This window comes from Pleurodeles waltl, chromosome 4_1 (genome assembly GCF_031143425.1).
Source record: "Pleurodeles waltl isolate 20211129_DDA chromosome 4_1, aPleWal1.hap1.20221129, whole genome shotgun sequence".
NCBI classification, from domain to species: domain Eukaryota; kingdom Metazoa; phylum Chordata; class Amphibia; order Caudata; family Salamandridae; genus Pleurodeles; species Pleurodeles waltl.
In genome coordinates this window covers 917,403,264-917,427,435 of record NC_090442.1, presented here as the reverse complement: position 1 = coordinate 917,427,435, position 24,172 = coordinate 917,403,264, and the positions used below count along the sequence as shown (strand labels likewise).

At 46.0% G+C, this 24,172-nt stretch overlaps 1 protein-coding gene across 1 annotated transcript in view; it reads right to left on the bottom strand.

Annotated features, from left to right (window-relative positions):
• ARMC10 (armadillo repeat containing 10) overlaps positions 1 to 24,172 on the bottom strand; it is a 167,318-nt gene that overhangs the window by 108,480 nt on the left and 34,666 nt on the right. The window contains exon 2 of the mRNA XM_069229687.1: positions 8,748 to 8,896. Within this exon, the coding sequence (XP_069085788.1) occupies positions 8,748 to 8,896 (149 nt within the window). The remainder of the gene's footprint in view (positions 1 to 8,747; positions 8,897 to 24,172) is intronic.

The following is a 24,172-nucleotide window of genomic DNA, read 5'->3' as shown; positions in this document are numbered from 1 at the left end:
ACCTGTCTGATTCAAATGATGATGATGATGAGCCATGTCCACCCGTCAACCTGCAGATGGATCAAGGGCAACAGAAGGCAGACAACGACGTGTTGAAATAACCCACAATTATTTTTTAATGTAAGTAATGATGAGACAAAGCATTTCATATGCTTGCTGCCATTTTTCATATTTATTACCTTAACTTCAGGTTCAATTTGCTATCACCTAAAAAAATGTTTTCAAAATACACAAAGTGTGCTAAATCAAATGTATCACCACAGACAATACAAATGTAATGTAATGTCCATAAACAACAACCACAGATACGTGTCCGTATCACTTTTTCCTTCCATGTAGTCCACTAGGCTGTTCAGTGGGCTCTGCACTATGTCTTTGTGAAGCCTCTGACGCTGCACTGTGTCTAGAACTGCGATGTCTATTTTTCATCACAGGGGCAGTACCAGTACTGAGGCTGAAGAGCTCCTCACTATTCCCTCCACCTAAGTCACTGTTTCCTGCAATCCTAGCAGTCTGCATGTTCTCAGTTGCGTTTGTGACTTGCACCAAACCCCGTGCAACGTCTCCACTACAATGTGTCATCTCCACTTGCATGGTCACAGCATGCCGCAACAATAATGCAGTTGCATTTGTCAGGGGATGGGCAGATCTTGTATACCCATCCAATCTGCCCATTAGTTGGTGATGACGCCTACGGTGTCTGACATGGTTATGCTCCATTACTGTGCAAAGCTTCTCAATGGCATTTGTATGCTTCTTCAAATTTGTAGCTGTGGCTTTTGCCTTTCCTCCACCGTTGTGTTGAGCTGCTTGATGCCATCTTGGATGTCAAACATATTGTTATTCAGTGACACCAAATGTGTTTGCATTGACCTCATGTGCTTGCATTGTAGGTGCTGCACCTTCAACATTGAGGCCTCCAGTTCTTTAAAGACACTTGACCAGTCACCTTTCTCTGATGGACGTCTTATAGCCACTCTACACCTCCGGAGGGGATTGTTTTGGTGCTGGAAACGGGCCTGATGTCTGTGGGTGGATCTATCGTCAGTGGTGTAGGCGTGTCTCTTGGGATATCATCAGTCTCTACATCAAAATCAGGGAGTGGTGGCACTGTTGACCTGCGTGTGGTTGGTGCAGGTGCAGTGGGGGCACAATATTTTCACCCTCTGACACTGGCAAAGTCACTTCAGATTCCACATTTTCAGTTCCTCCCGCATGTGGTGCAGGTATTTCTGTGACATTAATGGAAATAGTTTAGTTAAAACAATGTACTTGTGTGTCTCCGTGTACATTAATTATTTAAAAGAAAAGAAAATCTTAACACAGTGTTTCTAGACGTCATTTGCTCTGTCACTTTAGATGGGGCTACACAGAGCAGCACTATTTGACATGTATTTTCTGTTGTATTTCAAATTACTACTCTCATAAATGTATTGGTGGGTTGCAGAGAAAATGTAGCCTGGAGTCGTATTTTTTAATTTTAACAGTGATTTCCTAATTAGTAATTTTGCTGTTATATGTTGCAATTTGCACATCTTACCTTTCCTGGTACTGGACGTGGCTGAGGTGTCAATAAGGGTTACCCCGACAATTACTTCTGGCTGCAAAGTCGCTTCTATCCTTTCTTCCAAAGGGTTGGATGGTGGCTGGGTGGACGGTCCTCTGCCAGTTCACTTTGCATCGGCAAGCTTGCTTGCTACCTTCTCCTTGGCCTGTGCCCATAGGTCATGTGAGCACTTGCAGATTTCTTCGATCGAGCACTGCGTGACACCCACTGCGCTGATCCTGGCCTGGATGTCCTTCCAGATCTTCCTTTTTTCGTTCTCTGGGACCTGCAGTGAGCTCTTGCCATAGAGGTTATCACGGCTTTTCACACACTCCTCTGTGAGCACCTTCAGTTCCTGCTCACCAAATTTTAGTTTTCTTTTGCACCCTCCAGCCCCACTGCCATTCCCATCAGTGGCCATGATGTCTTTTGTGTACAACAAAACACTCCAAACAGGTAACCAAGTACTCAGCTCCAACAGTCTGCCTCCTCCTTTCGGTCCTGGAAACAGCATGGATTGCCTCTCTTTCTCATTGTGATATCATAAAACTGCTCCAAAATGCGACATTCACAATTTAGCAATTATCTAATTGGGGGAAACGGCCTTAACGCGGGCTGAGCCACTAATGCCGTTTCCCCCTAAGCTAAACCACTCTTGCCTGAACCACGCACTGGTGTGGTGTTTGCCATAACCACATATGTGCCTTAACAACACATGTGCACGGTTAAGGCAGACAGCACGATCTAGCTGTTCCAGGAGCAGGAAGAGGAAGCAACGTGAGAGGTAAGTGGGATTGGGGCCGGGTTCCATAGGGGAGGATAGTTTTTAGGGGTGGTGGCTGTTTTAGGGCTTGGCAGGGATGTTGTTTTTTTTTTTTTTTTTTTTATTTACGTAAAGGGGGAAGCATTGTTACTTTTTTTTTTTAGGGAGGTGGCAGGTTTTTAGGGGCTGGGACCAGGTTTGGTGGGGGCGTACTTTTGAGGGGTGGGGGCAGTATTAGGGCTCAGTGCGGTGGAGGGGGAGATTGGGTTATTTTTTTTTTTTTAACAGAGAGGAGTTGAGTTACTTTTTTTAGGCAGTTAGATGGTTTTTAGGGGCTGGTATCGGGTTTGGGGGTACTTTTGAGGAGTGGGGACAGTTTTACGGCTCAGAGTGGGGCAGGTTGACAGGGTGGTCTGGTTGGTTTATTTGGGTAGGGGAGGGTTTTAGGGCCCAGGGTGGGGGGAAATAGGGGTAGTTGTGAGGGCTGGGGCAAGGTTTTAGGGCTCAGGGCTGGGGGGTTGGTGTAGTTGTAAGGGTTGGGGGTAGGGTTTTAGGGTTCAGGGCTGGGGGAAGGGGCAGTTTGCAGGGCTGAGGACAGTTCAGGGGCTCAGGATGGTGGGCTGGGGTAAGAGTAGTTTAAGTAGGGGGCAAGGTTTTAGGCATTAGGAGGGGAGTCAGGGTTGTTTCAGGGGCAGAGTGGGATCCGTTTCAGAGCTGGGGGGGTTTAGGGGAAAAGGGGCAGTTTTAAGGGTTTGGGTTAGGACCAAGGGCAGGGGTGGAATTTACCTCGCATCTTTCTTTGTCATACATGCTTTTACAACAGAATTTGTTGTAAAGGCATGTGTGGTAAAGGCATGCGTGGTAAAGACTCAGTCGTTCTTAAGACCACATTGTTCTTCCATCATACAACCTCTAATTGAGACTACCTATTAAGATCATAGCTGTTTGATAATTGCAAATTGCGATGGCGAATCCTACAGAATCACTAAATCATTACCGATTCCTTTTATACATTGGAAAGGGCGATCACGAAATAGTGACTCTGTAACATTTGCTATTTAGTAATCGCAATTTCTGATCTTTATACATATGGCCCTAACTCTCTAAACAGTGGCTCTGGCACCACTACTGCTGAATCTGGAGCACCTCATATAAGAGACTGTCCTGATGCAAAAAAAAACAACAAAAAAAAAAAACATGTCATCTGCAAATGTATTTTGTAACACCATATAATCAGTGGAAAAAAATAGAGTTCAGCAAATGTCGTGCACTGAAATGTTTAAAAACAGATTTTCAGAAGTCATGAAAACACAGGAAAATACGCACAGTAATTCACAAAAGATAAACATTAAAACCCTACAAACACTGTATGTACCAGCTCATTGACCTAAAGAAACATAGGTCTTGCTATGGAAAGGACTATTTTACTACTGATTTTATTTGGTAATTACCCCGGAGTGATAAATGCGACCATCACAAATAGAAATAATAGGAATAAGCCACACTATAGCTTGTGCCAATGCTATATGTATTTTGTTACAACCTGGGGTAAACTAATTCAAGAAGAAACCCTGTTCTAAAAGGATGACATTTATCATTAAACAATAATCTGCTGTGCAAAAGTATTAAAAAACATCCAAACCCAGGTTCTGCTATTTAAAACTGAAGGTCAGGTGTGGTTGTGAAGACATTGGATGGTAGCTTTGAACTTACAGTTCTGTACAGTTGGAAGGGATGCTAGTGGAGTGAAACAAACAATTCTGTTAGTGACACTGTTATTGTTGGGTGTACCATTTATGTATCACTTCCAGGATTATTGCCTTGGGAGTCTTAGCCGAATGTTACTTTACTGCTGCCTTTATGGCTTCCATGATGAGACCTGCTTATGGCTTTGCCCTCAACTTCGACACTGTGGTTCAACAACCTTCACTTCATATTTGGCTAACTGTTCTGTGCTGCATCATGATTTGCAGATCTACTAAAAGCCAATACCAAAAACAATACGATAATACTTGAATTAATCTCAGCCACTGGCAATCACTCAATCCGTATCCCAGTCCATCGTTTTTTGCCACCTCAGTTTGGGCCCTGCCATATGCAAATCAGCCTTGACCCTGTTCCTCATTGGAAAAGATCAGCCGGAACTGCCAGGCCATGTCCTCCCCAAACCGGAATACAAACAGTCTATGACCGGTTTCACCTAGTTAGGGCTCTCAGCCAGGTATAGCTTGGTTCCAGTGACACAGTGAGCCCAGGACCCTGCACACTTAGGGCATCAAATGCAAATACAACAAGGTAAAGGATGGAATGCTTGAATTAATCTCAGCCACTGGCAATCACACGAGCCACATCCCAATCCACTGTTTTTCGCCTACCAGGCCACCCCATTTTGGACCCAGCCATATAGATATCAGCCTTGACCCTGTTCCTCATTGGAACAGTCCAGCCCGAACTGCCAGGCCAGGCCACCTACCACTGGTTTCACCCTAGTTAGGCTGAGATTAATTCCAGCATTCCATCCATCATTGTTCTGTATACTCATAAAGCCGATACCAGGCGCTGAAGAATGAAGCTGCTCGGTCAAAGGAAAGAGTGTAGCTTTCCAACAATGCAGAAGCCACACTAGTTGTCTGTTATCCACAGACTGACTACACAATTATGCAAATACCCGTTTGATCCACTGCGCCTTCTCTTGCCTCTGCACAATGGACTCTACCACTGCATGCCCACCCAAATCGTCTAACCACCTCAGCTGCATCCTTCTCAACACCCACTCCCTCGTCAAACACGAAGTAGAGATATGGGACCTGCTCGGCTCCATCTCTCCAGATGTTGCCTTCTTCACAGAAATCTGGATGACCCCCACCTCAGCCCTGGACATCGCCATAACCATTCCCGAAAGCTACAAAATCATACATCGCCACCACCATTCCCGAAAGCTACAAAATCATACCAAAGGACCGCATCAACCGCCCTGGAGGAGGCATCACTATCGTCCACAGAAACACCCTCCGCCTCAATACCAGCTCAGACGACCACTCCCGGCATGGAGCACCTCCACTTCCAGATCCAGACCAACCCGAACACCAGCATTTGTGGCACCCTCATCTACAGATCCCTGCCCCTCCTTCAGCGAATCCATAGCCGACTTCATCACACACCATGCTCTCCCCTCAACGGACTACATCCTCCTCGGTGAACTCAAATTCAAACTGGAAAACCAGAACGACCACAACACACCCTCCTTTCTGGAGAACCTTGCCACCAGAGGACTCAAACAACTGGTCACCTCGCCAACCCACTCAACAGGACACGCACTCGACGCTGTCTTCGCTGCTAGTAGCAACATTCACGTCACCCATACCTCCCAACTCCACTGGACGGATCACCACTGTGTCCACTTCTCCTTCACCAAACCCACCGAACACCTCTGCGCCCACCAGCACCCAAGAAGAAGCTGGAACAAAGTCTTTGATGATCAGCTCGCAAGTGCCCTCCGCCAATCACCATGGCAGGTCACCACAGATGCCAACGCATCAGCACGCAACCTTCACAAATGGATCTCCGACTGCGCCAACACTCTGGCCCCCCTCAAGAAATGACAAGCAGTCCCACAAGAAAGCCAGCTGATTCTCCCCCGCCCTCCAAGAGTCCAAACACACCTGAAGACGGCTCGAGAAAAGATGAAGGAGCTGCAAGACCCCAGCAGACCTCGCAGTCTTCAAAACCACCATCACAACACACCACCACCTCATCAGAACCTCTATGAAAATTGGCATCCAAGAACGCATCAACCCTAAAGTACACAACAGCAAAGAACTCTTCCCTGTGATCAAAGAATTCACCAAACACAGTGCAGACTCCACAGACATCCCTCCCCAAGACCTTTGCGACAACCTCGTCACCTTCTTCCATCGCAAGATTTTAGACATTGACGGAAGTTTGGACACCAAGGTCCCTCCCACTCGCCCACAACCAACCCACCCATAGAATCCAGCTTCCAGCCAACCCTGCACAACTGGACCATCCTCTCCACGGACGACACCCGGAAGTTCATGAAAACCATCCACTCCGGATCCCCATCGGACCCGTGCCCCCACCACATATTCAATCAAGCCAGCATCACCATCACCCACAAACTATGTTGCACCATCAATGCTCCATCGAGTCTGTCACCTTCCTGGAAGAAAACGGAAATCAACCTACTGCTGAAAAAACCCTCTGCCGACCCAACGGAGCTCAAGAACTTCAGACCCATCTTGTTGCTCTCCTTCCCTGCCACAGTCATTGAGAAAGCCATCAACGCCCAACTCACCAATCGGGGCTTAAGAAGCAACCACAGCACAGAGACCGCACTCCTTGCAGCTACGGATGACATCCACACTCTCCTTGACCGAGGCAAAACTGCAGCTCTCATCCTACTGGACCTCTCCACCGCCTTCAACACGGTCTCCCACGACATCCTCTGCATCAGACTGCATGATGCCTGCATCCGCAACAAAGCCTTAAAATGGATGCACTCCTTCCTCACCGGCCTCACCCAGAAAGTCAGGCTCCCATCGTTCACCTCACCACCAACAGAGATCAGTTGACGAGTTCCTTAGAGCCCCACGCTCTTCAACTTCTACATGGCCCGCTCACTAACACTGTCAGAAACCAAGGACTCAATATTATCTCCTACCCAACTGATTCTCTCCCTCACCGACAAGCCTATAACAACAAAAAGAAAAGTCGCCGCTTAGATGAAGGACAGCTGCCTGAAGCTCAACTTTGACAAGACCAAGGTCCTCATCCTGGGTTCCACGCCCTCTGTCTGGGACGGCTCCTAGTGGCCCTCAGAACACCACCCCCACACTTACTGACCACACACACAAATATGGCATCATCCTCAACACCTCACTCTCAATGAACCGCCAAGTCAAAACTGTTGCATCCTCATGTTTTCACACACTACACCTGCTCCGAAAGATCTTCAAATGGATCCCAATCAAATCCAGGAGAACAGTCACCCAGGCACTCGTCACCAGCAAATTAGACTGCGGCAACGCACTCTATGCCGGCAGCACCCAAGCACGCCAAAAGAAACTGCAGAGTATCCAGAACACCTTGGCCAGACTCATCCTGGACATCCCCTGCAGGAGCCATATCTCAGATCACCTGCGAGATCTTCACTGGCTCACAATCAACGAAAGAGTCACCTTCAAGCTCCTCACACACACATACAAGGGCCTCCACAACATCGGACACCCATACCTCAACTACCGCCTGATCTTCCACGCCCCGACCAGACACCTCCGCTCTGCCCAACTGGCCTTGCCACTACCCTAAGGATATGCAAGAACTCAGCTGGAGGAGGATCTGTCTCTTACCTCTCTGCAAAGACCTGGAATGCTCTTCCGCTACACGTCAGGCAATCACCCTCACTACCTCAAATCAAGAAGAACCTCAAAACATGGATCTTCAACTGATATGCTACTACCTGCCAGCACCTTGAGACTCTCATGAGTGATTGGCTGTGCTTTACAAATACCTAATTGATTGAATAAGCGAGGCATAATTTATATGCAAAGAATATTCCAAAAAGAGGTCATCCATGAATATCCCAAGTCCTCATCTGGAAACAGGAGACAACAGAGCACAACCTACTTACGGAACTAAGCATAGGTAGAACGGGGAGCAGAGGCAAAATCTGGACCACTCATGAGGAATCCAACAACAGTCAGAAATTAATAAGAAACTCAAGCATCACCACTCGTCTCAATTCTGTTCCCTTCTGCTGGAGGTAAACTCGATCATGAGAGGCAGAAAAAGAAGAAGAAAAGAGAGGTTTGATGACACAGCTATTTAAAAATATACCTACAGTGCTTTCTTGCATTCTTGCCGAGCAATAGGCTTAAGATGTTTGTGACAGATAATTGCAACACAACCACTTCTCATAAACAGAAATCTTTGTAGCTAAAGTTTCAGAGAGATGTTGCATGAACACAGCTGCAAAACACCCACAGCTCACATCCATTGCATTATGTATGTCAAAGAACACTAGGTGGAATGAGGCTCTGATCGAACACAATGTCACTTACTTACACCAGCTCCTTATCGCTCTATCACTTTAGAAAACTGATGATAATTTTAAAAAGAAAGGGCGACCAAGTTGGGATTACATATGGCACTAAGACTCTTGAAACAGGCAACATTTTTGAAGATCTTAAAATTAAGAAAGAAGGTTTTACAGAATGAGGAATTTAAGCACTTGCCTTAATGACCATTACACAGCAGTTCTCAGCCATGCATAGTAATTCTAAAATGGGGTTGACAACTTTTATTGTTGTGATCAAAGTCTCAATTATTGGATTCTAATCGTAAATAACAACTAATTTGAAGGTAATGGAAAAGGACTCAACTCAAATCAATTAACAGATGAATAAAAAAATTACTCACTTGATTAACTGAAAATGCAGCACTGTTACTAAGAGTAATCAAGGCTTGTTTACGAACTGATGATTCTTCTGTAGCTTCAAGCAGTTCAATTACTTTTTGCAGATGTTGAGCATCCAAATTATTTGATGGATTTAGCAGAATACCTGTGACTACAAAAAACAAATATACATGTGTGTACCTTTCACAATTTTCCACTTGGGCCATCCACACAGATAATTGTAGCAATCATTCTAAGACAAATCTCACATAATCATTAGCAACCTATGAGGAATAAAAAGACTCAAGCCAGCTAGGGAGAGGGAAAAAAAGTTGGCTTGAAAGTGGGAAGTTCAAAATGGGATCACAGGACATGGAAGATAAAACAGGTTAGTAACAGCCAAACATAGTATAAGTTTGTGTGGCAAAGAAAGGACACATTCAATGGCTTCGAGAAGAGACCCTCTGGTCTTTACACCAGAATGAAGGAGACTGGAGATGTTGTGCTAAGGTAGCATGCACTTTCATTAAACCTACTCACCAGCACGTGTTCCCTCTCAAATGGTTTATATAATATTGACAGTTTAAGCATTAGTATGTAATGGTTCTTGTAATATGTAAAGTCTGGAGTTTCGGTAAGAACAACCGTTGCACCGGTAGCAGCACTGACAACTATGCTGGCATATGAAGGGACAAACAAGTAACCAGCTAATCAAACCCTCCTTGTTTTGGCCATTCCTTTTCCCATTGCATCCTACCCCATTGTTCTTATTCAATGTATTTGCTCGCAGAGAAACAAACATGCCACAAGCTTATTCAGGGTATGCTCCCCCGCCACTTTTTTTCTCCCTTTCCTACCCTACAAGCCCTTGTGATATTCCTCCTCTTCTGGAATTGGGCATGCACATATGCCATCTCCTAGTCTTTTCTCTGAGTGGCAGAAAACAACTCACTGCAAGTGAGTCCATCCTGACCTGCCTTACTATGTGCTATAACCATGCTCAAATCGACTGTAGTGCGCCTTACCTGTAGCTCTTGATATCACTGGTCATGATACACAACTGAAACAAGGTGTATTGGTTGCATGTCATCTGAAGATTTCAATCACTTTTATACAAGAGATATCAATGGATTGATTTGCTGATATTTTCTGTATTACCCATGAGGAGCCTATTTTCTCCATCTGTTCTGAAATATCCTTCTGTATCCAAGAATTTACAGTTGAGTGTTATTGCTACAAAGACATTCATATTTGCTTGTGTCCGGCACTTCTCCTTCCTTTGAGCCTCCAAGTTCTTGTTTGAATCCAATATAAGGACTTGATGCAGTTCACCAGCCTGCAAGTGAATAGCACTAGAAGAAGGATAACTGCTCAGCCTGAAAGGCTCATCTAACCTAATTGAGAGTTCCTGCAGCTTCCTTTCTGACAAGTTTTCAATCCAGATGTAAAAACAAAAGCACATATTACATTTGTGATGTCAATGTAAGCAGGGCGTGTCATGCAAAACGGCCTTTACAAGCACAAACAGTAGAGGGTTTTTCTCCTCTTTCCATGGTCAGGCGTGTGGAATTTATTAAAATATCTACTTGTCCATGGGACAGGTTGCTTCTTAAATCTACTTGTCCTGTCAAAAAAAAAATCTACTTGTCCCTTTGGTGCCATGTAGTGTGGTGACAAATTATGGCAGCAATCTCATTATGTAAGAGCTCTGATAATAGCCTCTCTGATTATGCCAGGGCTACTACTATATTAGGGCTTAAAAACTTGCAATTTCAATCCCTGCTCTAGCAATTTCCTTCTTTTGTGACCTTTCCACAGATCTACATACTGGGGCTGGAGGAAGCAGTAAGCAATAGTTCCAGGGCTGGAATGCCTTTGAGTCTGCAAACCTATTAGCTTGTAAGTTGTAAGGATTTTCACCAGCTATTCTTTAATCTTTTCCCCTAATGAGAAAGGTTGGAAATGTACTCCTGACAATGGCAGAAGTAGATGTTCTTCCAGGGGTGGGAAAAAAGCGGTTGGAGGGAAAGTGAACTTGTAAACGCTCAGTAGATTTTCACATGAGCAAATCTACGCATGCATATTTATTCATGCTAAAATACAGTTCACACATATTTTTTAGGAGTACGATTCCCGGGTCTACTTCTGTAAGCTCTTGTTAATTAATAAAAGCCATTAATTCAAAGACATTTACCATGGGTGCACTTCTGTGACTTTCTTTAAGAATTGGGTCCCTAATTAGGACTGGCGTTAACAAAGACATTTTGTTTTTATTAAACTTCTATTTCTCTCTCTAACTATCGGCTGGCTTTACTGTGAGTGATCACATTCTGCTCTTCCACAAGGAGCATATTGGTACACAAAGTAGTTTTGTTCAGTGCTAGGAACTATTATGGCAACTAGTGGCATAACAAAACTGGAGGGGGCCCTCTGCAAAGAACTTGGAGCCCCCCCCACCCCAGCGACTCCCTCAGGGCAGGTGCTGACAGTGTTTGTTACAATGGTGAAGGCCTGGCAACTCCCACCTAAATAAAGTGTTACAAAAGCCATGTCAAAACAAGACATGCATTGACAAAACCAAGACTCACAAAAAATGTCGGATCGGTTGGCTTTGCCAGTGCTTGTTTATTTTCATGCTTCCCATAAAATGGTTACATCGATTTTCCATTAGGAATATTTTTTAGAAATATCAACATGCATCAACACATTTCACTAAATGACGCTTCAAAGGAATAGCACCTAAAATTTCACAGTAGTGAAACTTTATTTTCCTACTTGCATTTTTTTTCTGAACATTTTATTTTGAAAGCAAAGAATCGTCACTCTTGCTTACAAGCTTTTGCATCTAATCGGAGAGCATTCTGGGAGCATTATACTTAGCCTCATTTAAATGTTAAACTTTTCAAACCTGTTTGTACACTTTTTTTTTTACTAGAACCACTGTCAATAGTGCAGTGTAACCTTAAAACATTTATTTACAGCGCTCACACTAATAATAAAGACTTTACATTAATGAACCATAAATACAAGTTTGAACAGCATTAACTTATGGATACACATATTACCTCAACTGCAGACAGTTCCCTTCTCTGTACACTGGCAGCCAAAGGGTGTGTACTGCAGGGGGTGGGGCCTACTTGTTCCAAGGACAAAATAAACATTAAAACGTGTTGCCCTTGACTCCAAACAATATCTCCCGGGTGTCAGGCAATAGGAGTTCCACATCCCTGCATGGTACACAAGGCACTAGTCATTAGGGTTGCAGTGAACTGCCCAGAAGGCCACAGTGGGAGCGATCAAGATATCATGACCAAAATAATAATAACTATGGCTATTTGTTATGAAGCTAGACCGCTTCACACCTTAGCTGACAAGGCAATGCAAAATCTCTTCAAAGGCTTCACCTTCAAAGAAAACACTGCCAGGAACACATGGTACTAGATCTGCCTCCTGAAAATAGTGAAACTCTTACTTTCAGAAACTGAATTCAGAACAGCACTGCAAACCCTGGCCCTCCCACACCAGGCTACTTTGTTTTGCTCAGTGGCCTAGCTGACAGCACTCTGAAACCCATCAAGGTTATCTTACACACCTCTTCATTAAAATATTAAAGAAAGTCCGTCTCTTCCCCTAAATGCTGGAGCAATTACTTTGCCCCCATTCTATTCCCTTGAGGGAGTGGGGTTCTCTATACCTTAATCTCCTGCTGTAATCATTAAATAAACCCCGCTACTGGTGGTATGAATCATCAATGTAGGAGCATAATCAACTATTAACCTTTGATTCAGTTAATAAAAATTGCATGAGCTAAAAGGTTTTATTTGTGAATCTTTAAGTTTTCCATCTTTTATTAAAGTTGTATAATTCTTCAAGTCTCATCATTGGAAGTTAATATAATCCATTAATCATAGTCGATTATAAAATAGATAATGTATTAGTCAAAATCACTGTCAATATAGTAAAAATGCACCATGTGTGATCCATAAAGGAAAATTCCCCAGGCTATATTAATTTGGGATTTGGAGAGAAAAGGTGTCAGTTTGGATACCATAAAAAGTTCTAGCGAGAGAAATCAAAGCAGAAGAATAAAGCTTTTGCAATATAAGCTGTAAATTATTCTCAGCTCAAAATCAGCACACAAAATTAAGCTCAGCAGTCTCCCTTGAAGAGTGATAGCTGCAAAGATGCAAGTGAGAACAAGCCTCCATAATGAAGACTTGATCCCTCTACTAGGAAAGAAGAATGGGGGCTCCTCTCTACCCTAAGAACACACACTAATATAAGCACACAAATTCTATGCTGCAACATTATTTCCTATTGCCTTCTTCATTCACCAAAAGAATATCAGCAGACTCATGGGAAAAGATCACTCCTGTGTTCTTATCAGAGCATAATTTACTTTCAGACATTAGTCCTTGAATGTTACAACATCATTTTTTAGCAGTCTGATCTACTTTCAAAATGACTCAGTCTTCCTGTCTTTTTCATCTCCTTTCGATGAGAAGTTGTCTAATACAAAACAAGTTGTCTATTCACAAGCTAACAGTAGGCTTCGGGGTGGGGCAAGTACTGCAGTAAAGAAAAGAAAAAACATCTTGCACAAACTATGCATATGTGAGGAACAGGCTTTACAATGTTAATGCATTATTTTCATGCCATGAGCCTTAGGATTATTGACAGCTGCCAATTTTAAGCTTTTCAAAGGTGAATGCTAAGAGAAACTCACTCTCTAGCCAATATGCACGCCACAGCCCACGCAGGAGAATGTGATGACAAACAGCTGGCTTACATGGAAACAGGTGCTAGCACTGCAAAGTCCATACTGGCCATAGCCAACCGTTATCAGGTACGCAAAGACAAACCCAACCTAGAGCCTTCAGAAATCCCAAGAACCTGCTACAGACGTTGGGTGACATATCCTTATGATACAAAGTGCCCAGCTCTCAGACAAGTGTGCAAGGGTTGTGGCAAAGAAAATCACTTTAAATCAGCCTGCCATACCCAAATGAAACACCAACCCTCCGATCGCAGCAGATGCAGAGACAAACCGGGTGGTGAAAACCAACACAGTCCCAAATCAAGCGACAGGACCCACCCCTCACTTGTGGACTGTTCTCACTATACCCAGAGGCCAGCCACCTACCTTGCCATCGTCTCAATCCACCACATCACCCGTGATAGTAAGGAGGATAAATACCTCATGATGATGTAAATGAGTGGACCTGTGACGTCGAGACCTACCATCACCCTCTCCTTGAACAGGCACCTCAGGAATTTAATCACGGACAATGGCATGTCTGTCAATGTTGTCAACAGGCAAGACCTACCTTTCCTCCAAGGCTGCATACAGTTGGTTGACACTTGAAGAAGAATCCATGTTTGGGGAGAAGACATGCCAATTCGCTGCCTAGGAAAATTCACAGCGTCTCTCGCATACATGGAGCTAGGCAGCACAGCGGCTTTCTATATTCCAGACTGCCAAGCTCCTGTTACCAGGCTCATGTGTCTGAATACTGCCACCAGTCTAGGACTTGTGCAAGTACATGCAGGAACTGAGCTCAGTCATCAAGTACACCTTCGGAGAACCACCAGCACTTGCCAGCTTTTTAACCTCAACCTCAACTGGCAGCCCATACCCTTAATAATTGACAGTGGGGCATCAATCAACGTAATGTCCTTCGATCAATTTAATTGACTTGGCCCAGTCCCGAAACTCTTGCACGCGCTCATCAAATCCTACATGTGAGCTGCATCTAAGCTTCTTCACAGCTGTGGTTCCTTCAATGCAACCTTATCACATGGCATAAACTCCATCACAGCTCCCAATTAGCTTCCTGTCTTCTCAGCTTTGCCACAGCAGCTGCAATAGGTCTCATCTCCAGCAACATCCACTGTGAAACAGTCCAGGACATCTCTTTTCTCAACTCTCTTCAGTGGCCTTGGCAAGCTGAAAGATGTTCGTGCCCACCTTCACGTTGATAAGAGTGTCCGTCCAGTGTCACAGGAGAGTGGCATGTCTCCTCCAAGATGCGGTGGAAGAGTAATCGAGAATTTGCTCAGCCTTGACATCACTGAACCATCCAAAGGCCACACACTATGGGTGTCTCCCATCATGGTTGTCCCGAAGAAAGACTGGTCAAAGGAAGTCTGCATATGTGCTGATATGCACCAGCCGAACAAGGTGATAGAGCGAGAGCAACATCCTGGTCTGCACATTGCAGACATAATCACCCAACTCAATAGTTTGAAGGGCTTCTTCAAACTGGAGCTCAACAAGAGCTAACATCAGATCGAACTGGATGAACAGTGCCATTACAGCACATCATCTGCCACTCACTTGGGCTTTTTCTGCTACAAGAGATTGAACTTCGGCATCTTGTCAGCAGCTGAAATCTTCCAGGAAGCTAATCGCAAAATTATCCAGCCTGTATTTAACGCACTAAGTTACAGTGATGACATACTTGTGTGTGGGGCTTACTTTGACCTCGAGCTATTCATGGAAGTAACTATTGATGCTAGTCCCGTGGATCTTGGTACTATTCTGGCCCAACACTCTGTAACCCCAGAGATGCAATGTCACATAGTTGTTTATGCCCACATAAGTCTCTCAAATACTGAAAAAGCCTACTTTCAATCTGAGAAGGAGAGTCTTGTAGTAGTGGAGGCCTGTGAACAATTCCATGTCTTCTTATACAGCAAAAGGTTCACCATCATAACAGATTACCTGGCCCTCCTGACCATCTCTGGGAACCCCAAAGCCAAAATGAGCCCCTAGGATTAAACAGTGGGGAATATGCATCCAAGAATATAACTAATTTACCGTCCATAAGCCAGGCAAGAGGCATAATCCAGCTAAATAATTCTCCAGGCAGCCAATGCACTCAAAATTACACTTATCCATGACTGAGGAATACCTCCAATTCATTGTCGGCAAGAGTGTGCCTTCTGCAATCTTACTCTTCAAATTGCAGAGGCTAAAAGGTATGGCAGACCCTCGTCATGCACCGCTATGAACAAAATAAATAAAAGCATAGGAAAGAGTGGAGTGATGACTGAGGGGATCAGGGCCTTCAGCAATGTCAGGGATGAGCTGGCAGTCACTCAAGAAGGAGTTGTCCTGAGTAGGTCATGCATCGTAATTCCTAAGAACGTCTACAAACAAGCCACTGACCTGGCCCATGAAGGACACCGAGGGATATTTGCCCCAAACAGAGAACTCCGAGACAGACTGGGTTTTCCTGGGTTACATGTCATGGTGGAGACGGAGCTGCTGAAATTCCACCTATTCATCTGTCTAGCACCAGTCATGCGACCCTTGCCCCTGGAAATGTCAGAAATACCAAAATGTGTGGAGAGGACAGCAAGTGCTTTCTTTGGCACACTGCAGTCTGGAGAATACCTCCTAGTAGTGATAGATAAATACTCCCAGTTCCCACTGATCAAAATCATCTCATACATTAGTACTGCCAAGTCCTCAGAGTTCTGATTGACATGTTTGCATCTAGGGGATTTCATACAGTTTGGAAATCTGATAATGTGCCGCCATTCACCAGTGGTGACTTCAGAGACGTTTTGAACTGCCTTGGTATTGACCATCAGTGAACAGTAGAGCTGTTCAGTGGGACACTCAAGAGGACGATGCAGAGAGCCACCAAAGAGGGACTTGTGCTTGAGGAAGCTATCTGACAGGTCCTGATAGGACCACCCTGCACCAAACATCTGGACAGAGTCCTGCCACACTCATGTTTGGCAGATCTGTTCACACTCAGATGCCACAGTGGCCTCATGAATGACACAAGAACTCAGACACGGTCAAGGCCATGACGGGGAAAAGAAAAGCAAGATGAAAGTTGCCGCTGACACCAGACGGCGACTGCAGAGAGCACTCCTTGAAACAGTCGACTGGGTGGTAGTGAGGCAGAAACCACTTAACACTCAGTTGTTTCAAGTCACAGCAGTGAAAAGGAACGTGGTCACAGAGTCTCAACCCCTAAAAGTGCATCACACTTAAGGAACACAAATCCCAGTCAAGACAATGACAACCTCTCTGCAGTAGCACTGAGCTCTGCAGCATCCACCGCTGCCTCAAGTGATCTGATGCACACCGACTCAGCACCTCCAGTGATAACCATGTGGTCAGGTTGAGTTGCAAAGAGACCTAGACGACTTATTAAAGACACGTGAACTCAGTAAGGACATTGGGCCACGTTTGAAGAGAAGGAGGTGTTGAGTTGTGCTCTCTAGGACCCTGACTCTTTCTCCGTCTGGCTGTGTCATTATAGCCTCAGCCGCAGGTGGTAGGACCTGAAGGAGGGGTACAGAAAAAGGAAGTTAGTTACACGCACCATTGCAGAGGTCCACATGTTGCTGTCTCGTGCCAGTGCCTAAATAAAGAAAAAGAGAAATACTGCTCCTGAAAACAGGATCCCAAGCAATGCCCTGAAATTTCAAATTTAAGTTGGTTGCTCTATCAGTAAGGATTTGCAGCCCACCGCTCACTTACTGCCAACACAAGATGCAGCAATTTACATTCCAGCATGATCAACTCATTGGCTGCACCTTGTGCTCATTAATAACAGGCTCTGACATGTGCATCTGCAACAGGGGTCTCAGAGCCGATGAGTACCAGACCGACTGGCTCTAGGATCCCAGAGATACTTTCCAGAGCTCTGCTTCCCTCTGAGGAGCTCACAGAGGAAAATGATCTCTGCTTCTTGACATCCATGGTGGTCTTGGCAGCGCCAATGCCCCACAAACACTTCTTCAGAGCCTAGAATGCTACTAAAACTCTAGAATCTTCTAGACCTTAAATCTACATTCTCCAAAGCTTCATTCCTGCAGGAGCACACAAATTATACCATAGGCAAAGTCAGTGGCACTGGGCAGGAGTTGTATTCTTCTAAGAACCATATCACTAAACTACTTTTTCTTTTAGCACACTATGAACGTCCGTGTGTTTTCTTGCTCTCTCATGTGCTGTTTCCCCCATCAAATCCCTGTCCCCTGCTTTCTGTGTTAAATCTCACCATTCCAGCTCATCCACATCTGCCCATGGACCTTCCTGACCAGCTTATTAAAAAAAAAAAAAAAATTCAACTCTCCCCAAGCTCCTCTGTTGCACTGTCAAGCCACATTCCTCATTGCTCTTGCCACTTGGTGGTACAGACTTTCCTAACCAACCCTTCCACCCACAGCGCTGTTGCTCCCCCACCCATCCCACTGTGTTTTTTTTTTTAATTTCATTTTTTCCTGAAAAGGGGTTCCTTCAATTTGCCATCTACACTGCACGTCACGTTGCTGCAGAACTCAGCCTTTATCTCACCATGGAGTCTGACCTACAGACCTCATTCCAAGGTAACAAGAGTTGGGGGCACTTCTCATGGATATAGTACAGGCAGATTAGGTTTATCACACCAAACTCTCATTAGAGTTTAGGCTTTCTGTGCTATGAATTATATATCTCATGTATATTGTAAGATGGGGGGTTTATATTCACAACTCTTAACTTCACAATTCTGCTTCTTATACTGTTCATTATCCTAATCATTGCAACACATGCATTTTATCGTAGATTGCACTATTTTCAATAAATATATTGAAAACTCTCCTGCATCTCCTTCATTGCCTTTGTGTGTATGAGACTTGTGGCTAATGAGAGAAAAGGATAACTTCTGTTCCTCCACAGCTTACCAGAGAGGTCTTATCTAGAGTCCATGCGGAAGGCTGCCAGAAATCACCTTTGTTTTCTGAGTTTTGGTGAGGTACTGCTTGTGAGCCGGGAGGGTTGGGCCGCCAATTGCAATTTGTTGTAGGAGTGACTCCGTTGCCTACAAACAAAAGTGCTGTCTACCCTAAACCAGCAGTCTCTCCTAGGAGCAAGAGTCCAACTAAGTCCTCCTGTTATGGAGGGCAGGGCAGCTGCTCCTCTCTCTTTGATGCACTTTCACACATTTTATTTTACTCTTCTAAGACTGACGTCTGTCATCTTGTTACATTAAATCAAAGTTTTTAAAAATAGCTGCATCATCATGATGCACACTTGCACATTGGTGGTGATGAATGTGTGCGTATAAGTCATTACTCTGAGGCAGCCATTTTTCAGTTGTTTATGTTGGTCCTGCTCCACATAAGCAAACACCAATGTTCTTTTCTTTAACAACGTGAGCAGCTTCAGACGAAAAGTGCTGGCAAAACCGAAAGGCTGGGTAAAAACAGGGATTGACTTTGCCAGTGCTTGGTTAAGGATAGCAATGCTATTATCCGAGCTCCTGCCTGTCCTCTGAAAGACGATTTGATGTCAGCTGTTCTCTGCCCTCCCTTCACATTCCTTAGATAGGTGTAAGGAGTGTGCTCCCATAATTAACCCCCCTCTGCCTTCCTGCAAGAATCTCACAGCAGGGCTTCTGCCCTAAAAGGGCATGTGCTCTCTGGGAGGTCTGTGGTGGGTTCCATTCAAACTTCACTCCAAATCAAATTAAAATTCACTTTAGGGGAAAGAGTCTGAAAGATCCAGTTTGGGGGCTGTCTAGCCTCAGGCAGAGATGAGCAGCATGTATAAAATGAATCTTCCTGGTTCTTCTACTGAAACTAAGATCACTAATGCATTTGATGTTTTAATAATCAGTAAAATAAAGAAAAGGTTAAAGTCAGCTTAAACCTATGCAGTAAGTAGCACTTTCAAATCCAGTTAATGCAGGAATATGCTAGCCCCCTAACAGGCACGTCTCACTTCTACATATTCTGCACCTTGGCCTCCTGGGTTTCAAGACACTATTTATATTACAAGTGACTTTTAAAACATGTCAAAAATGTTTTTCAAACATTGGGTTGATGCAGCTTTAACACCTGCAAAGCTTCAGTGTTGCAGGGGAGCTTTGACGCTATACTTTGGAGATATTCAAGTCACCATAAAACCCCACAAGTGATTTTTCGATGCCACTGGTGCAATTTCTGAGCCATTTACAGGTGAACTCACTTGATATGCTAATAGGGATTAGCCAGCTATTTGTTAAGTTTAGTGATGATAAAGTGAGCTGTGAGGTGTTTAACAGCCTCACAGTACGCAGAGGTAAATTATGCCAGTAAATCCTGTCAAGTAAAATTGCGGATCTATACCGAATGTTCCAATTTCCTACAAAGAAGCATGCCTTAGACTTACTTATGAGATGTTTTGTGCTTGCGGTGTATTTAAAAAGCTAATCTACTTGCTATATCTTAGTTCACTCTCCACTTTCTTTCAAGAGTACTTTTTCCATTTTACGAGGTCGCTGCATTTTTCATAAACAATTTCTTCTTTTGTATTGTGTGTTTGCAACCCTAAATAGTTGTTTCGCAGTCAAGACAAAAGTTCGAGTCTGGTTGGCTATTACAGTATCACCACATCTCTCTCTGAAATGTATCTAGATCTTATCAGTGGTACTAGATCATTAAAGCTGATCTCCCCGGGTTAATTACTGGTGTGACTACCATCTTCTATTGAACCCAGCCCCACCAGAACAAACCTAATGTCCTGTGTGCGTTGAAAGAAAGCAAATGTAGAGAAAATCTAAATCGCCATATTATCTGAAGGATAATTTAGGACTACTTCTATTATAGCTAAGAGAGAAAACTCTAAGAAACAGTATACAGATAGCACACAGTTAAAAAACATAAAATGGCCATTTAGGAGTAATACCTAAATAGAACCACTATATAGGGAAATCACATCTGGATCAGCTCATCCATGACATGTGGCATCTCCTAAGGCTCTATATTGGTTCTGACTGTTTAACTCTTTCGGTGCTAGGACTCCCCCTACACTCCCACCAGTGCTAAGCCTTAATTTGGCTATTGAGGGTCGTTCGTGCTTCGGCCTTAATAACTTTTTATCCAAATAAGCTATCCACGCCAAATTTGCATATTTTTTCCAAACATCCTGCAGAGTCTAATGATACCCAGGGTTTGTGGATTCCCCTGGAGGGGACAGAGAAATTTGCCAAAATATAGCTACATTTTGGGTTTTTGGGGTAGGTCGCTCCCCCTGCCGCTGCAGCTCCTCCAAGTTCCCGAGTTCCTGTGTTCCTGAGACCCACCTAACTGTAAGTACCCCCCTCCTCCCAGCCCCTCGCCCTGCCCTGCGCCACTCACCTTCTCTCCTGCTTCTTTTCCTCCTCTCTGTCTCTTCCTCCTCGCTCCCCCTCTGCAATCTTCTTCTGTGTTCTTCTGTTCTTCTCTTCTGTTCTTCTGTTCTTCCCTTCTGTTCTTCTGTGTTCTTCCGGTCTTCTGTGTTCTTCTTCTCGTTTCTTCTGTGTTCTTCTGTGTTCTTCTGTGTTCTTCTGTGTTCTGTTCTTCTGTTCTTCTGTTCTTCTGTCTTCTGCTCTTCCGGTCTTCTGTTCTTCTGTCTTCTGTTCTTCTGTCCTCTGTTCTCCGGTCTTCGGCTCTTCTACCTCCTCCGTCTTCTTCCCCCGAGCCTGCCCTCCTGCTCCTTCCTCATCCCCCTCCCTCACTCGCCTCCCCCTCTCTCACCCCTAGCTAACCCGTTCGCTATCTACCTCCCTCACTCCTCCTATCTTCCTATCTCTCTAGCTCCCTATCTCACTATCTAACTCCCCCACTCTCCACCTCCTCCTACCTACCTATCTGTCTATCTATCTATTTCCCTATCTATCGACTTCTCTATCTATTTTCTCTATCTATTTCTCTATCTATTTCTCTATCTCTCCCCCCCTCCCGCCACCCCCTCTACTACCTATCTCCCTATCCTCTCACTCTACCTCTCTCCCTCACCCACCTCTACAACCCCCCCTCCCCTATCTTCACAACCCTACTCCTATCTCTCTCCCTAATCTCCAAACCTCCTAACACTCACCCTCCTCCACCCTAAACCCCCTCCCCCAGCTCCTCTCACTCTACCTGTCCCCCCCCCTCCCTCGCGCTTTCCCGCCGCGACCTCCTGCACGCCCCCGCCCCCCAGCTCCCATTCGCCCCCAGCTGACCCCTCCCCCCCCCTCCTACCTCTTATGGCGGCCGCTGCGCGACAGTGGTAGCGACCCTTGACCCAAGGGTAGGTCGCTCCCCCTGCCGCTGCAGCTCCTCCAAGTTCCCGAGTTCCTGTGTTCCTGAGACCCACCTAACTGTAAGTACCCCCCTCCTCCCAGCCCCTCGCCCTGCCCTGCGCCACTCACCTTCTCTCCTGCTCCTGCTTCTTTTCCTCCTCTCTGTCTCTTCCTCCTCGCTCCCCCTCTGCAATCTTCTTCTGTGTTCTTCTGTTCTTCTCTTCTGTTCTTCTGTTCTTCCCTTCTGTTCTTCTGTGTTCTTCCGGTCTTCTGTGTTCTTCTTCTCGTTTCTTCTGTGTTCTTCTGTGTTCTTCTGTGTTCTTCTGTGTTCTTCTGCTCTTCCTGTCTTCTGTTCTTCTGTTCTTCTGTCTTCTGCTCTTCCGGTCTTCTGTTCTTCTGTCTTCTGTTCTTCTGTCCTCTGTTCTCCTGTCTTCGGCTCTTCTACCTCCTCCGTCTTCTTCCCCCGAGCCTGCCCTCCTGCTCCTTCCTCATCCCCCTCCCTCACTCGCCTCCCCCTCTCTCACCCCTAGCTAACCCGTTCGCTATCTACCTCCCTCACTCCTCCTATCTTCCTATCTCTCTAGCTCCCTATCTCACTATCTAACTCCCCCACTCTCCACCTCCTCCTACCTACCTATCTGTCTATCTATCTATTTCCCTATCTATCGACTTCTCTATCTATTTTCTCTATCTATTTCTCTATCTCTCCCCCCCTCCCGCCACCCCCTCTACTACCTATCTCCCTATCCTCTCACTCTACCTCTCTCCCTCACCCACCTCTACAACCCCCCCTCCCCTATCTTCACAACCCTACTCCTATCTCTCTCCCTAATCTCCAAACCTCCTAACACTCACCCTCCTCCACCCTAAACCCCCTCCCCCAGCTCCTCTCACTCTACCTGTCCCCCCCCTCCCTCGCGCTTTCCCGCCGCGACCTCCTGCACGCCCCCGCCCCCCAGCTCCCATTCGCCCCCAGCTGACCCCTCCCCCCCCCTCCTACCTCTTATGGCAAGCCCGTCTGCGCCCGTCCGCGCCTGGCCCGCGCCCAGCGCCACGACCCCTGGTCCCCAGCTCCCCCAAGCCCCGCTGATCCGCTACGACCCCACCACCCTCCACGCCCTCAACCCAGGGCGCTCCAAAACCTGCTTCCTAGCTCACCCCAAACGCACCCATGGACCCTTCGCCTGCAACTCCTGCAAACGCATCTTCCACCACGCAACTACCACGACCACAAGCCCACGCGCCATCAACCACCTCAAGTGCATCCTGGTCAACGCTCGTTCCGTCCACAAGCACGCCGTTGAACTTTGGGACCTCCTGGACTCCACAGCCCCGGACGTCGCCTTCATCACGGAGACATGGATGAACGCCTCCTCTGCTCCAGACATCGCTACCCGCCATCCCCGAAGGCTACAAGATCTCCAGAAAAGACCGCACCAACCAAGTAGGAGGAGGTGTCGCCATCATCTTCAAAGACTCCATCAGCGTCACCACCTCCACCGAAGACCCCCCCCTCGCCGCTGAACACCTGCATTTTCAGATTCGCACCGACCCAAGGACCACCCTCAGAGGATCCCTCGTCTACCGTCCTCCCGGACCTCGCGCCTCTTTCAGCGACGCCATCGCCGACTTCATCTCCCCGCACGCCCTCGCCTCACCGGACTACATCCTCCTAGGCGACCTCAACTTCCATCTGGAACAAAACAACGACCCCAACACCACCACCCTGCTCGACAACCTCGCCAACCTCGGCCTCAAACAACTGGTGAACACCGTCACCCACATCGCCGGACACACGCTCGACCCTATCTTCTCCGCCAGCAAACACGTCTTCTTCAGCCACACCTCTGCCCTACACTGGACCGACCACAGCTGCGTCCACTTCACATTCCGACGCGAGACCTCCCACCTCCGCACTCAACCCATCCCTCGTCGACAGTGGAACAAGATCCCTGAAGAGCAACTCTTCTCTGCTCTCGCCGCCAACCAACCCACCCTCACCACCGACCCCAACGACGCAGCTCTCAACCTCACAAACTGGATCTCCAACTGCGCTGACAACCTTGCTCCCCTCAAACGCACGCATCGACAGACCAACACCAAAAAACCTCTCTGGTTCTCTGACACCCTCAAAGAATCAAAGAAAACTTGTTGTGCCCTTGAGAAGGCCTGGCGCAAGGACCACACCGCTGACAACATGACCGCCCTCAAGAACGCTACACGCGAACACCACCACCTGATCCGCACTGCCAAAAGGAACTTTTTCACCGACAGACTAGACAAAAACAGCCACAACAGCAGAGAACTCTTCAGCATCGTCAAAGAGTTCTCCAACCCCAGCGCCAGCGCCAACGCCGTCACGCCCTCACAGGATTTGTGCGAATCCCTCGCCACTTTCTTCCATCGCAAGATCA